Here is a 14395-nt window from a genome sequence, read left to right as displayed (position 1 = left end):
AAACCAGTGCTAGCAATGTGTCCAAGATGGCGGACCCCTAAATAGCCAACTCCGGCAATTTAGTAACAAGACAGTCCCAGTTTGAAGAAAAACTTGGCCTTACCTGGAGATAGGGAGGAGTCGTAAGAACTTCTCTCCTTGCGGTTCATCTTGAAGGCTTGGATGTCCTTTTCCCTGTACGTCCCAAAGCCTTCATAGCTCCTCCTTTTACTCCCACTCAAGTCACTGTCCCACTTGTCATTTGAAGGGTTCATGTCACTGAACACGTCCAGGCTCTCTGGTCTTGTGCTGCCACCGTCCCCAACACTGCCAGAGTACCTCTTTGTGCATGAGTCCACAGGCTCACTGCTCAAGTCACCTTTGTCCTTGGCCTGCGTCCAATGCTGGGCATCAGAAAGGGACAGCGTAGACAGGGTGTCCACCTCGAAGTTGTTCTTGGAAGCTTTGTGGCTGGCTTCACTGTGCTGGTGCTTCTGCTTCTCCTTATGCTTGTTCTTCTCACTCAACAGTGGGAGCTCTTTGTCTGCGCTACTCAGCCGCTCACTCAGGATGTGGCTGGAGAAGCCTGTGGCTTTGCCTGCAAAGAGACCACTCAGGTTGTCGTGGGTCCCCAGGATCCGGTCTTCCTTGTGCTTATGCTTGTGTTTATGTTTCCTCTTGTGGAGCCGACCGCCGGACAGGCTGGCACTGCCGACCTTGGGAGGATTCAGGGATGGCTGCATGTCGCCAAGGCCCATGCCCACAGGTCCCTGCAGGTGTACTCCATGCTTTGCTTTATGCTTCGCTGTACCGGACATCTTCATGTGGGAGCTCGTGTGGAACTGAGGTGGCGGCACTGTTGGCCTCATGAATGGGGAAGCTGCTCCGAGCGTGTGCGATAGGTACAAAGGAGCTGGGTACTGACTGTAATAACCAAGGTTCATCATAGGCATTGATGTGTAAGGCATTCCATAGGGTGCATAGTAACTTCCACTGGGAATAGGGTAGCTGAACCCTTGTAAAAAAGGCACCTTTGTCATGGTGTCATTGGTTTTTGCAGGCCTACCACGCTTCTTCTTTGACTTCAAGTCTGAAGTCCTACGAAGATAGAGCAACGGGTCATACTGGATATATGGCACCGGGTAGTAGTGATCAAAATTAACCCGAAATATGCTGGGATACGGATTCTCGTGGTAAAAGGTGTAACTCCGGTGGGAGATCCTGAACACCTGGAACTTGGTGATGAGCTCTTCCAGGTCTGCCAGAAACTGGAGATCATCACGGTTTTGCAGGCTTTTCCGTTTCCTCTTGTGCTTTGGCTTCTTGAGGCTTTCGTGGGCCAGGAAGTTGTCCACAATGAGATGCTTCTGCCGGTGGCCATGCCGGTTCTTTGTGCTGGTGTCGGACGGGATGGCCTCCGGGTTGTCCAGGGAGCAGAAATCAAAAGAGTACCTCCGTCGGGATTCTGAACTCTTCTCTGCTTGGTCGGACGTGCTGTTGTTGTCCGTCCCAATGCCACTGTCGCTTGGGATCGTCTCCTCACTGTGTGACTCACTCACAGGGGACAGCGTTATCTCCTTGAGTGACCCGATCTCGCAAAGGTGTGAAGGTGAGTTGGCCATCAGCCTGGGTGGAGACAGCTTCCAGGTTCCGCTGTGTATTCCCTTTTGGGTTTTGGTTGGAAGAGCACTGATGGGCTGGAGATTTGGCATAGTTTTCAACTCTGAAAAACTGGTTTCAGTGCTGGCGGGGCTCAGGTTGCCATTTGACCCACCTAACTGTGTGGAAAGTGGGTGCATAGTTGCTGGTGAAGACGCCACAAGTGACTGAAAGTTGGAAGGCACGGCTGGAACATCCGGCTGGCTGGAAACAGGCCTCGGGTGCTTGATGGCTGTTTTGGGTTCTTCGGAAGGGGGTGGCAGCTCTGCTCTTGGCTTCCTGCCCCTCTTCTTGCCGATGTAGATGGTTCCCCTCTTGCTGACATTAATCTGCTTGCCCAGTTTGCTCTCAATCGCTGCTGCCCCGGGGCTGGTCTCTGGGGGAGCTTTAGCCTTCAGAGCAATGTTGCTGGAGCAGGACAAGATCTGGTTCAAGATATTTTTCCTCTTCAGTGTTTTCATCTTATTGATAGTTTTGATGGTCTTCTTATCCAACACCCCAAGCTTTCCAACTTTTTTGTGAAACTTCATCTCGCTCATGGGTTTGTCCTCTCCTGGCACGAGTTGGGCCAACTTAGCTAAACTGCGTCGTCTCTTTCTTTTCTTGGTGCCAGGAAACTCCCGGCTGATGGGACTGACCGGACTGGTGGAAGTCCCCTCGTGAATCGTCTCAACCGTGAGCAAAGGCTGCTTCTTTGGTCGTCCCCGCTTCTTTTTGACTGGTGTGATCACAGTAAGACTGTCTGTGTTGGTGTACAGAGGGCTGGATGGAGTGATGGGATACGCGGACGGCGGCTCCACCATCAGCTTGTCGGAGGCGGCCATGACCGCCTCCCGAAGCATGCTGGTGGGTTTGGGTTTGCTGCACGTCCACCTCCGTTTTGCAGCAAATTTTGGATGTTGGATTTCCGGCAGCTTTCTGGATGGAGAGTGATCTGTGCACGTTGGAGGCGTCATGACCATGGTTGGCTTCCGCTGCTTAGGCACGCCTCCTGGGACAACTTTCTCGGTGTTTCCACCAGTCTCAAGGCCAATGGAGGGGGACTCGTTCTCTATCATTTTACCCAACTTTGGGACACGGGGATCTTTCTTATTTCCCTCGGGGTTGGAAAGTATCCTATTAACTACCTCACTGCTCATAGTGATTCCAGAAGCCAGGGCTTTCTCTGGCAAGATCTTTTCCACCACTGCTTTGATGGACTGTCTCTTTTTCCTTTTATGGCTGGTTGGATCTAGACAGGGTGCCTTGATAGGGATGGTAATCCGGACATGACTGGGGTCATTTTCAGGATTACTGACGGAACTCACATTCTGCCTGGCTGGCGATGCCTCTTGGGCATGGTCTGCAGAGTAGCCTTCCCTTTTCCCTTCGGTATTGTCAAATGCTTTCTGGGCATTCTTGACCCAGTCCAGGTCTGGGTTTGGTATGGTTTGACTTATCACATCTTTTTTACTGGACTTTTTCTTGCTGCTTATAGTGGGTGGTTCTGGGGGCTCCTTTGCTCCTCCCCCATCTTGATCCACCAAGGCCTGAAGCCCATTGCACTCGGCAGAGCTGCTGGGTGGGGCTGGCGAGCTGTGGTTGCTCGGGGATGGAACCACACCTCCCAAGAGCAGGTCTTTGCTACTGTTGGACAGCTGACTCCATGTGCTCCCTGCACTGCCTTTCTTACCCTGGGCCTTCGCAAAGGAAGCCACGGGCTCAAGAGCGGGAATCTTGCTGGTGCTTGCAGTTTCTCTGCCAGATTCTGGACTGATGAAGCAATTCTGAGTGGCAGGTCCACTGTCAGAGTTGGTGGACCAGTCCATGTGGTTCTGGCTGCTGCTTTTTTGCTGGTGCTTTGGTTTTAAGGTGTCACCGGTGAAGTCTTGTGGGAGGGCTGGGTCATAATGGAGAGCTGAGTGTTTCTGTGGCCGCTCGTAAGCCTAAAGGTGAGCAGAGTGGAGAGGGAGAGAGAGAGAGAAACAAAGATGAGCATGTTGGAGCTGTTTAAAATACAAAGTCAAAAGGCTTAATGATGCGAAAGTTGGAAACAGCCACCTTTACTTGCAGAATGCCTTAGGGAGGGTTTCTCAATTGCAGTAGTAAAAATATGGTGCACTGGTTTTAAACATTAATGAGGATGCCTTAATCAGGTCTTCCCCTCTCCCCGCCAAATAACAGAAACTTTAACCTATCTCAGTCAAATGCAATCTGAGAACCTAAACTGTTTAGAGACAGGAGGTGACCTAAACATCATTTAGCTCAATGTGTGCATTTTGCAAATGAGGCTGAAGCTTCAGCAACAGAGTCCTGCCCAAGGGGGCAGCGTCCAGGAGAGAATTCTGAGCTTCCCGACTCCCTGCATTCTTTTTGCCCAGCTCAAGCTGCCTCTTCTACCTGCCCTGGCCTCAACTCCTGGCTGCCTCTGACTGCAGTCCACGTCTGTTTGTACTTTATCCTGAATTTCAATGTCTCTGTACTCCAACAAGTGGCTCATTAGGAACCACTGTGACAAGGCAAAGCAGCACAAATGGAGGAGTTCAGGTGGCAGTTTGAAGACCGCATGGGGAAAGTGGGCTAAAGGCATGGATCAAAAATGGAAGAGCCTTCAAGCCTTCGCTGGCTCCAGGAGTGGGGCTGCATTTGGGAGTTAGTCCTGTAAGGCGTCCTTAAGCCCGCATTAGGCAGTGACTGCTCTCTTGAGGAAACTCTTGGACACCTGCAAAAGGAACCTTGAGTCTCCTGGACAAATGTGCCAGGAAAAATCATTATCATTCAAGATCACACCTCTGAACTTGTCAGCTGTGTTTTCCCCTACATTGATTCTAAATGAATGTCTTCAGACTCCGGCACCTTCCTTAGGGAAGGCAGAACCGGTGCTAGGGGCAAAGCATAACCAGCGTCTGTAACATCATGAAGGGAATGGATAGTGAACGTATCATTTTGAAATATTAAAACTGTTTTTAATATAGAGACACTCACATTGTTCCACATAGATTTCAAGCCACACTACCGATACAAAGAAGCATCCCTCAAAGCTTACTATAAGTCTGTTTTTATGCATAGAGTAGTAAACTTACAGCATGCATTACCCTAAGATTTGTTAAGGAAGTGAAAATGTTAATAAATTACAGAAAGCTTTGGATAATACCCCCACTGAGAAGTATATGATGATTGGCATAGTGAATTCAGGAAGCTTTAACCTGTAATATGCATCTGCTTGTTTATCTATCTATCTATCTATCTATCCATCCATCCATTCATTCACCATCTATCTATATCTATTTGCCATTGATGCTTTAGAATTTATGCTTTATTTGAAAATACTTCTTACAGTCCCTGTTAAGAGTCAAAGCACAGATGTCAGGAAGCATTACAGGTGAAATGCAATGGAGTAAAATGACCAGAGTTTCCTTAGGACCAGTTCCTGAAGTCCGTGGGCTTATTTTCTGCCCCCTCGTTTTATGAAATCCTGTTTATACTTCCAACACTGGACTCGATTTCTTGAGTAGCATGAGAGAGTTTCCCCAGGCTAAGTAAGTCTCTAAGTGCCCAGCAGAAGATTAAGAAAAAAATTGATTGAACTTTTTCTTCAGCATGTAGCTAAGAGTGGATGCACTAACACTTCATCGGCATCCAGAGAACGAATCCTGCCCCTTGACTTTGTTTACTAGGAGGCATGTCTGCTGTGGATGTAGGCTGCTCTCCCATTTTTTTTTTGAAAAAAATATAAAAATCTTATTCACCGCATAAAATATTAAATGGCACTAACTTATTATGAATCAGGGCTTTGTTAACTCCTGACTGATGCTTTGGGTTTCGGTTGGCACGATGGGCAAACTAGCAGGATGACAAGCCTACGAGTGGACTGAACGTTTCCCAGCCCTAAGGGCGGCAACAGAGTTGATTACTTTCGCTAGAACGTTTCTGAGAGTTAGTGGTGGCACTTATTAAAAATTGTAGTGGGACAAAAGGTGTAAGTTATTGCTTTGGGCTTGGGCAAATGGGGCTTGGAGTCACTTTCCCTCTCTCCCTTTCCTCCACCTCCTGCCACCACCCCCTCTGTTTGGGGATCAGGATCCTGAAGTCTGCCAGGGGCTTCACGGTGGCACTGGGATGTTGGTCACTAATTCCCACCTTGTTTTCTCTGCTGCCTCATCTTCTTATTCTTGGTGTCTGTCAGAGTCCTTAATTAACTCTTTCTTTATTTTTTCATCTCAGCTGACTCCTAAGAGCCCCCCCTACCTTATAGAAATACTCCTATTACATTTTTTTATAATAAAACTATGGATCTCATCTTGGGTGTACTTACCATAGTTTTCCTTTTCCATTTGATTTGTGGACTAACTAAATTAACATCTTTCTCCCTTTCTGTCCTATACGTACACCATCACAGAGGTAGCAAGCACAGTGCCCGGCAAAGAGTAGGCACTCAATAAATATTTACTGAATAAATAAAGGAGCAAACATTTTACTACAGGTATTTCATTTTGTCAACAATGAGATTAATGACCTGTGTATTGTAACATGTTGTCTGCAAACATAATCACCCCTCCAGCCTAATTTCTTATGCCATTCCTTCTGCATGAACTGTCATCTCTCATGGAAGTTGTGACATCTACCACAATGCTTATATGTGCCATTTATTTGTGTACCTTTCTCTCTCCCTCTCATATACTGTAAGTACCTGGAGATCAGAGACACTCTCATTTATCTTTTTATCCCCAGTGCCTACTGCAAACAAAACCACCCAGAAAGTTTTCAATAAATGTTGGTTGAATGAATAAACAAAATAATGTTTGAGCTGCCTACTACCATGACAAAATATACGGCTGCACACCAAAGACAATAAACTGCCCATCAATTGTTTGGTAATGGCTCATAATGAAAACGGACCGCTTAAATGTATTAGTTGTTGAACAAAAAGAAAATCTTTCTCAAATACTTAAGGACTAAAGGTACTTGGCAAGGTAACTCCCGTCCAGTGCAATTTCCACTGTTAGTTTTCTCCCACCTCCTGTTAATTGTTTCACTTTGCAAAGAGCTCTCTGCCTTTGGGGAAGACCACATGACTGTCAGGAGGGTGGGTTTCACTCTGGTAGCTGAAAGGTGGGGCCTGCTCACTTACACCCAGGGCAGACCAGCTGAAAGTAATGCAGTTAAGTGTGCCTGGCTCCCCGTGCTTCCATCTGGACACTGCCTGATCCCATTGTTCCATCCTATCAGCCGCAATTTGCCCTGCTGGGAGAGCCGGGCAATCAAAGGGCAGGATGGACAAAAGGGAAGCCCAACAAAGGATCAGGAGTAATGGGGGGAAATTGTGCTTTCACCCCTACACTCAGAACGAGCAGAAGTGAAGGGGCGAAGAGGACTGAGAAGGGGTGCTTTCTAAGGGGTCTGGCAGAACCAGTCTTTCTTCTCGCAGTGGCTGATGGCTGCATCCTGCTGCATTTCAGGAAATCCCATTTCTTCATCTGTCAGCCATGACATATTATACACACAATGGGGAGGCTGTCAGTTCCAATACGTCCTTCACTGAGAACTGAGCACTTACTCCATTGAGACCGACACAGACATGGCAACCCGGGCCCTGGCTCAAGGTGGGGCAAGTGCGAGAAGTTCAGGTTCTCTTTCCCTCCCTGCTCCAGCAGTCTGGGGATATGATTCTCCATGGGGGTCTTTGACTGGGGGCTTTAGTCATCCACGCGGCGCAGGTTTCCACGTCCCCTTCAGATGATGAATTTTTCTGGGGTGTAACACCTGAATCTTTTAAGGCCTTCATACCACCCTCAGCCCTCACAGGGCCATCTCCTGAAATGGCTCACAAGTAATGGAAGAAGCAATGATATTGTACATTGGGCCAGCTATTTTTGTGGAAAACTCTTAACACCAACTAAGCATGGCTCTTGGCTGCTCCCCCACTCCCATGAATTGACCGTTTGTGGAGCTCACAGTCATGGTGAAGGAGTGGCTTGCTTCAACAGGAACAGTGCTTTCCGGGCACATGGAGCCCAGGCCAGACGCTCAGCAGTAAAACACCATTCTGACAACACTGGACTGATTTCTCTCCTGGAGGATGTGCCTACGGAAGCAAGTCTTTTGGTGACGTGAGGAATTCTTTTGTAGAGCAGATAACTATCTCTTCCCCCAGAACTAACGTGTAAATAATATACATTTAAATTTTGTACAAGTCAGATTTCTTTTTAGAAAGCTCTTTATTTTCTTTTAAAATTTAAAAGGAGCATGATCTCACTGCATAAAAGTTTAAAGATCCGTGTAAGCGGGAAGACAACAAGTCACTCAGCCTTAGCTCAGGCTTATCTAAAAAGCAAGGTTTGTCTCAATGAGAGGAGAAGATAGCGATTTGAGTCTGAGGAAAATCACATCACTCATCAAAAATTAAGCATGACTTTGTGGGAGATAAACCACTCTTTTGGGTTAGCTGTGTTCATGCTGCTTTCTGCTGACTTCGATAATTTAAGTTTACTGTTTGGGAGACATTTTGCTTTACATGAGCAGGAAAATATGTCTGGCTATGAAGAAAGAAGGGAGCTTTATTTATTCATTTGGCACTCAATGCTTCTGTAGATGTGGTCCTGGATCACTGTACCCTAAGGTACTGGTTATTGATACAGATCCCCGGGCCCCACTGCAGATCCATTAATTTGCAATCTTTCAGGGTGGGACCAAAGGATGTGTATTTTTATATGCTTCTCAGATAATTCTGATGTACAATCAAGTTTTAAAATCAGTGACCTAATGTTTCAACACAATGCTTCCTCTGGGGTGGGGCTCTTTTGTGGTTGCTATGACATTTGCAGCCCTTTTTGGTGGTGAATATGCAGAGTGAACCGCCATAGGCCTGTTAGGATATGCAGGCTGGCACCCTTGAGCATTCCTGCTTTGCTCTCTGAACTCTTTGTAACTTAAACAGTAAGAACCTCTAACAAGGCCCCCTGTTTAGGTGTGCCAAGTACACTGCGTGGTGAGATGGACAGAAGAGTCGTGATACGGATGGATGAGAATACTGTCCTCTCAGAAAGGACTAGGCATGCAGGCATTCATGACCTCCAACCCTGGGATGTCAATTACCCCAACTCATCCAGGCCAATCCCCAGAGCTCTGGGGAATCCTGGCATTCCATCCCTGAGGCTTGAAGCAAGTGCTCAAGCCTGAGCAAGAGCTAACTGTGGGAGACAAGGAAGGCAACCGCAAAGTGTCTGATTAAAGGTTCTCAGCCCTGGCTGTACCTTAGAATCATCCAGGAAGCTTCATAAAGCACTCTGTACCTGGGATCTTACCCAGACCAATTAACCCAAAATTCTAGAGGTGGGGCCTGAACAGCAGTTCTTCTTTTTTCAAAGCTCTCACTTATCCCAATGAACAGACAGAGTTGAGAACCACTGGATTATGTTAAAGACAGGGGTCTGCGTTAGGGACTAAAGACGCTCTCATATTATCAAGAGATGTTCCAGCTCAGTGGTTTTCAAACATGTTCCACAGAGTCCTAGGATTTTGTAAAGACATTTCTGAACTGCAGCCAATGAATTGGGCAACAGGGAAGCTCCAGACCATTGTTTTAACCCCAAAGTGAACGCAGTAGCCTTGCACAGGATTTCATTTAACAGAAGGGCGGTGGGGAGAGGCAGTTCTGTCACTTAAGAAACGATTTTGAAACTTACCGTTTAGGCTCATGAATAGGAGGAATGAACATGCCAGCTGTCATTGAACTTGCCCCCCAAGCATCTTTCAACCCAGTTTCATTCCTGCATTTGCTAATGGTAGGTGTAAAGGAATGCTACTAATACCCTCTTTGAACCACAGCTTTATGATCCTCTGATTCCTCAGAATTCCAAGAACGTCTGTGTCCCTCCAAAATCCCTATGTTGAAATCCTAAACCCCAATGTGATGGTTTTAGAAAGTGGGGTCTTCAGGAGCACAGTGTGATTAGGTCATGAGGATGGAACTTCCATGAATGGGATTAAAGCTCATATAATAAGAGACATCCAAGTGCTCTCTTGTCCTTCATTGCTGAAGACGCAGGGAAGATAGCCATCTGTGAATTGGGAGGCAGGCCCTCGCCATACATGAAATCTGCTGGCACCTTGATCTTAGACTTCTCAGCCTCTGGAACTGTGAGAGATGGATTTCTGCTTTTTATAAGTCACCCAGTCTGTGGTATTCTGTTGTCGCAGCCTAAGCAGTCTAAGACAAGGGGACACAGAAAAGCTAGCCAGCTCCTAAATGGACGTGAAGCTTCATTACGTATTGTATATATAGTGAGTGTATCCCCATTTCCTGTTACATGAAATACCCTGGGAAGTCACCTTGAGGTGGTTCCCACAGGAAATAGTCCTTATTTGCTATTTTGGGGCTGTGAGTGATACTAAAGCACTCCTTTCGTTACAGGTGATAACAGCTCATGCAAAGACAGAGGCTACTATCATATGCTGCCTTGAGTACTCAGTGATTCTGTAATAAATATGATCACTAACTTGGGTCCAGCCACAATGAAATTAATAGGCATTAGACTTAACCTTCCTATGGAATATAAAACTGAAAAAAAATATGAAGCAACTGTTTTCAAGCTTTGGACAATATAGACTGTGAATTCTAGACAGAAGGGAAATTCATAAGGCTCCACAGTACCTCTAGTTTTCTGCTTGGGAGAACTTTGTTTTTAAACCTGGGCATAGGGAAGTAGAACCCAGAAAGCTGTGATTTCACTGAACGGAAAAAACAGAGATCAGAGTTTGGAGTTCCTGAGGGGGCTGGAAATTGGGGGAGAGGTTACCTGAGAAGGGGGAGTTATGTAGAAAAGAAACCCTAGAAACCTTAATAGGAATCCCCTATGTCTTTGGCCAAATTTTAACCTATACTTGAGGGTTAGACTCCATGAAGTCTAGCACAGACTTATTACTAGTGAGCTATCAGCTGAGCAGAGAGTCCTGGGGCCACGTAATATCAGACAATGTTGGATTTCTGACTGGCCAGAGTGGGGCCACTTTAATGACTATCCCAGATATGTGGATCTCCCATTAACAGCAGTTATTAAGAGCAGGATGACTCTAGCCCTAGAGTAAAAGCTATTCTAGTCCCACCCTAACACACACTAAAAAGACTCTCTACAGTAGGGTTAAGCTAATCTGTCAGTACATGCCTGAACTTATCAGAACAAAAGCCAAACTCTTTAAAGGAAAACAACACAATCCAGGATGTTTATAATATAGGACCCACAATGTCTGGGAAACAAACAAAAAAACAGTTATTTGACAAGCAAAATAGCAGGCAAATATGACCTACAACGAAGAGAGCAGAGATATTTGAAAGAACCACGTGAAGATATTTGAATATCGAAAGGAAAAGATGGAACATAAGGGGGAATCTCAGCACGGAGATGGAATACACCGTGGTAACAAGATGAAAATTGTAAATCGGAAAGATGTAATACCTGAAATGAAATATCATTTCATATTATATCATTCACTGATATCCCGGGATGGGCTTCACAGCTTACAGGGCACTGCAGAAGGGAAGTTCAGGGACCATGAAGACAGATGGCACACGTTATCCAGACTGATGGAGGGGGAAAAGATGTCGGAAACCCCAGCACCTGAGTGACCTACGGAAGAGTATCAGGTGTTCTAACACACATACAATTAGCATCCCAGAGCAGGGGAGAGAAAATAGTACGTGTAGATTAATACAGCTAAGAAGCTCAACAAATCCCAAGCAGAATAAACACACACACAGAAAACCCCACTTCTGGACACTGTAAACAAACTGACAGAAAATAAAGATAAAAAAATTTTAAAGCAGCCAGAGAAATACATTTTTTATAACAAAACAGTGACAGAAATAATGTCTGACTTTTCATCAATAAAAGTGAAGCCAGAAGATAATGAAAAAAAAAAACTTTCAAAGTACTGTGATAAAAATAAAGTCAACTTAAAACAATCTTCAAGATGAAGGCAAAATGAAGATACTTTTAGATAAATAAAAACTGAGAAAATTCATGGTTGGCAGTTGTGAATGACTAGAAACGTAAAAGGAAGTTCTTCTGGCCAAAGGGAAATAATACCAGATGGAAATTCAGATCGACATGAACAAATGAAGAACATGGAAATGGCAAATATGTGTGTATGTGTACAGCTTTATTACTCTTGGTCTTAGGGTCTCCAAAAGGCAACTGACTGCTTAAAGCAGAAATAATAATGTATCATGTAGCTTATGACATTTGCAGAAATAAAATGTAAACAACAATGAAACAAAGAACAACAGGATGATATTGTAAAGATATTTGCTTACATTTGAAGGGATGAAATATTATTTCAAAGTAGACTAATACTTTAAAGGTGGATGTTGTAATCTGTAGAGCAACCACTAAAAGTAAAAGTGGTATATCTAAAATACGAACAAAAAATAACAAGGGTGCTAAGAAAAAGTTTAATGAAGCCAAAAGAAGGCAGAAAATGAGAAAAAAATATGAAGATAGATGGGACAAATAGAAAACATAGAGAAAGATGGAAGACTTAAACTCAACATCAGTTATTACATTAATTATCTATATACTCAATACGCTAAAACAAAAATAAAACAGCAACAACGAGGTGGATGTCAGACTGAAATAAAAGGTAAGAACCAATTATATGGTGTTTATAAGAGATACACTTTAAATATACAGACACAGATGGCTCAAAAGTAAAAAGATGGAATGAGATATACGACAGGAACACTAAGCATAAGAATGCTGGAGTGACTAAATTATTATAATGTAAAATAGGCTTCAGAACAAATAGGATTGCCAGAGATAATTTAGGGACATTTCAAAATGATACCAGTCAATTCATCAAGAAAAGACAATAATCCTAAATTTGTTTGTACCTCCTAACAGAATTTCAAATGCATGAAACAAAAGTTAAGAGAATTTAAGGAAGTAAGACAATCCCGCAATTAAAGGGATTTTAATACTCCTTTCTCAGTAACTGCTAGAACAAATTGACTAACAAAAAAAATCAGAAAAAGAAACACACAAAAGATTTGAACAATACTCTCCCAAATTAACTTCACCCAATTGCAAAACACCTTCAGTGAAATATGCTGGGCGATGAAACAAGGAGAAATGCCCAGTGAGCGCACGCCATGCCCTCTAACATGACTTGTCATCAGAGAAGTGCCAGTGAAAACCACAACAAGATGCCACTACTCATCTGGTAGGATGGCTGATATCAAAAAGATATTTTTTTAAATAAGTGTTGACAAGGACAGGCAGAGACTGCGATTCTCGTCCACTGCTTGGGGGAATGCAAAATGGCACCCCTTTGGAAAATGTTTTAGACATGCCTTTTAAAGCTAAATATACCCTCTGATCCAGCAATTCCATTCCCGTGTCTTTACCCAAGACAGATGAAAACATGTATCCACAAATAGACTTTTATAGAAACTTCACAGCAGCTTATTTAGAGGAGAAAGCACCCACAAAGAGCCCAGGCGCTCATCGACAGTGGAACACACAAACTCTTCAATAAAAGGGACAAAGTGTGGATATATTCAATAATATGGATATATCACATGCACAAAACTATGCTAAGTGCAGGAAACTGGATCCACCAAAAGTGTATACTGCATGATTCAATTTACATAAAGTTTTAGGAACAGGTAAAACTACTGTATTCTGATAAAAACCAGAACAGTGGTTGCCTGTGTTATCGGGTGAGGTGGGGTGGGAAGGGTCAGGAGGGAAGTTTCTGGAGGTAATGAACAAGTTTTGTATCATGAAAGGAATGTGAGTTACACAGCTGTATACATTTGTCAAAACTCTTTGAACAATAAATTTAAGGTCTTGCCCTGGCTGGCGAGGCTCAGTGGATTGAGTGCTGGCCTGTGAACCAAAAGGTCGCCGGTTCGATTCTCTGTCAGGGCACATGCCTCAATTGCAAGCCAGGTCCCTATTTGGGGATGAACATGAGGCAACTGATTGATGTTTCTCTCATACATCGATGTTTCTCTCCCTCTCTTTCTCCCTCCCTTCTCCTCTCTTTGAAAATAAATAAATACAATCTGAAAAAACAAAAACAAAAAATAAATTAAGGTCTATACATTTCAGTGGATGTAAATTTTACCTCAATTATGTAAAAAAAGAGAAAAATTACATCAAGCAAGAGTTAGTAAAAACTCCCTATATCTAACACACGTATCAAAGCCTTTCTGCAGAATTTAGGGGTGTTGTGTTTCTGAGGAACACCTAAGGCAGCTGGAAACTCATTGTCCACCCCCCACCCTACCCCCACCCCTTCACTCTCCTCTGCCCCGAACAGCTGACTGCATTGATCTCAAAACAATGGAGCCTGAATCAAGGAGACAGGTGCTTGCGGCTTCTGCTGGGCCCATTCTCGCCTTTTCCTGGTTCTTGGCGGCATCCCTGACCTGGGACAACAGGTAGAAAGGTGCAGCCCACCTCCACGCCAGCCACAGAACCACTTTGTTGGAGGTAAGGAAGGAAGCTTGACAAGAACCTGCTCACAGATCAAAGTTAAAGCTGCCCCGCCTCCTCTGTAAATCATGTGAGATCCATCTGGGTAATGACTCCTCCAGTGTAATTCCCTATTAAGAGGCTTTATCTGGAGAGATAAGCAGCTGGTTTCTGTGTCACTAATTGCTGTCTGCTGTGATTTTAAAACATCTGCACCATTGTGCTCTTCATTTTCATATTCTAATCACCCTGAAACTTGAAAAAGGTACATCATTGATTGTTTCTATGGGTTAATTAGTACA

At 44.4% G+C, this 14395-nt stretch overlaps 1 protein-coding gene across 2 annotated transcripts in view; it reads right to left on the bottom strand.

The window, feature by feature from the left end:
- Nucleotides 1-14395, bottom strand: part of SETBP1 (SET binding protein 1) — a 349804-nt gene that overhangs the window by 97562 nt on the left and 237847 nt on the right. For both annotated transcript variants that reach the window (XM_045849687.1, XM_045849688.1), the window contains exon 4: nucleotides 104-3563. In XM_045849687.1, the coding sequence (XP_045705643.1) occupies nucleotides 104-3563 (3460 nt within the window). The remainder of the gene's footprint in view (nucleotides 1-103; nucleotides 3564-14395) is intronic.

The sequence above is a fragment of the Phyllostomus hastatus genome, unplaced genomic scaffold (genome assembly GCF_019186645.2).
Source record: "Phyllostomus hastatus isolate PE091 unplaced genomic scaffold, TTU_PhHast_1.1 phas_contig_80, whole genome shotgun sequence".
Classification (NCBI taxonomy): domain Eukaryota; kingdom Metazoa; phylum Chordata; class Mammalia; order Chiroptera; family Phyllostomidae; genus Phyllostomus; species Phyllostomus hastatus.
The sequence above is the reverse complement of the archived record's forward strand: the minus strand, read 5'-3'. Positions and strand labels throughout refer to the sequence as shown.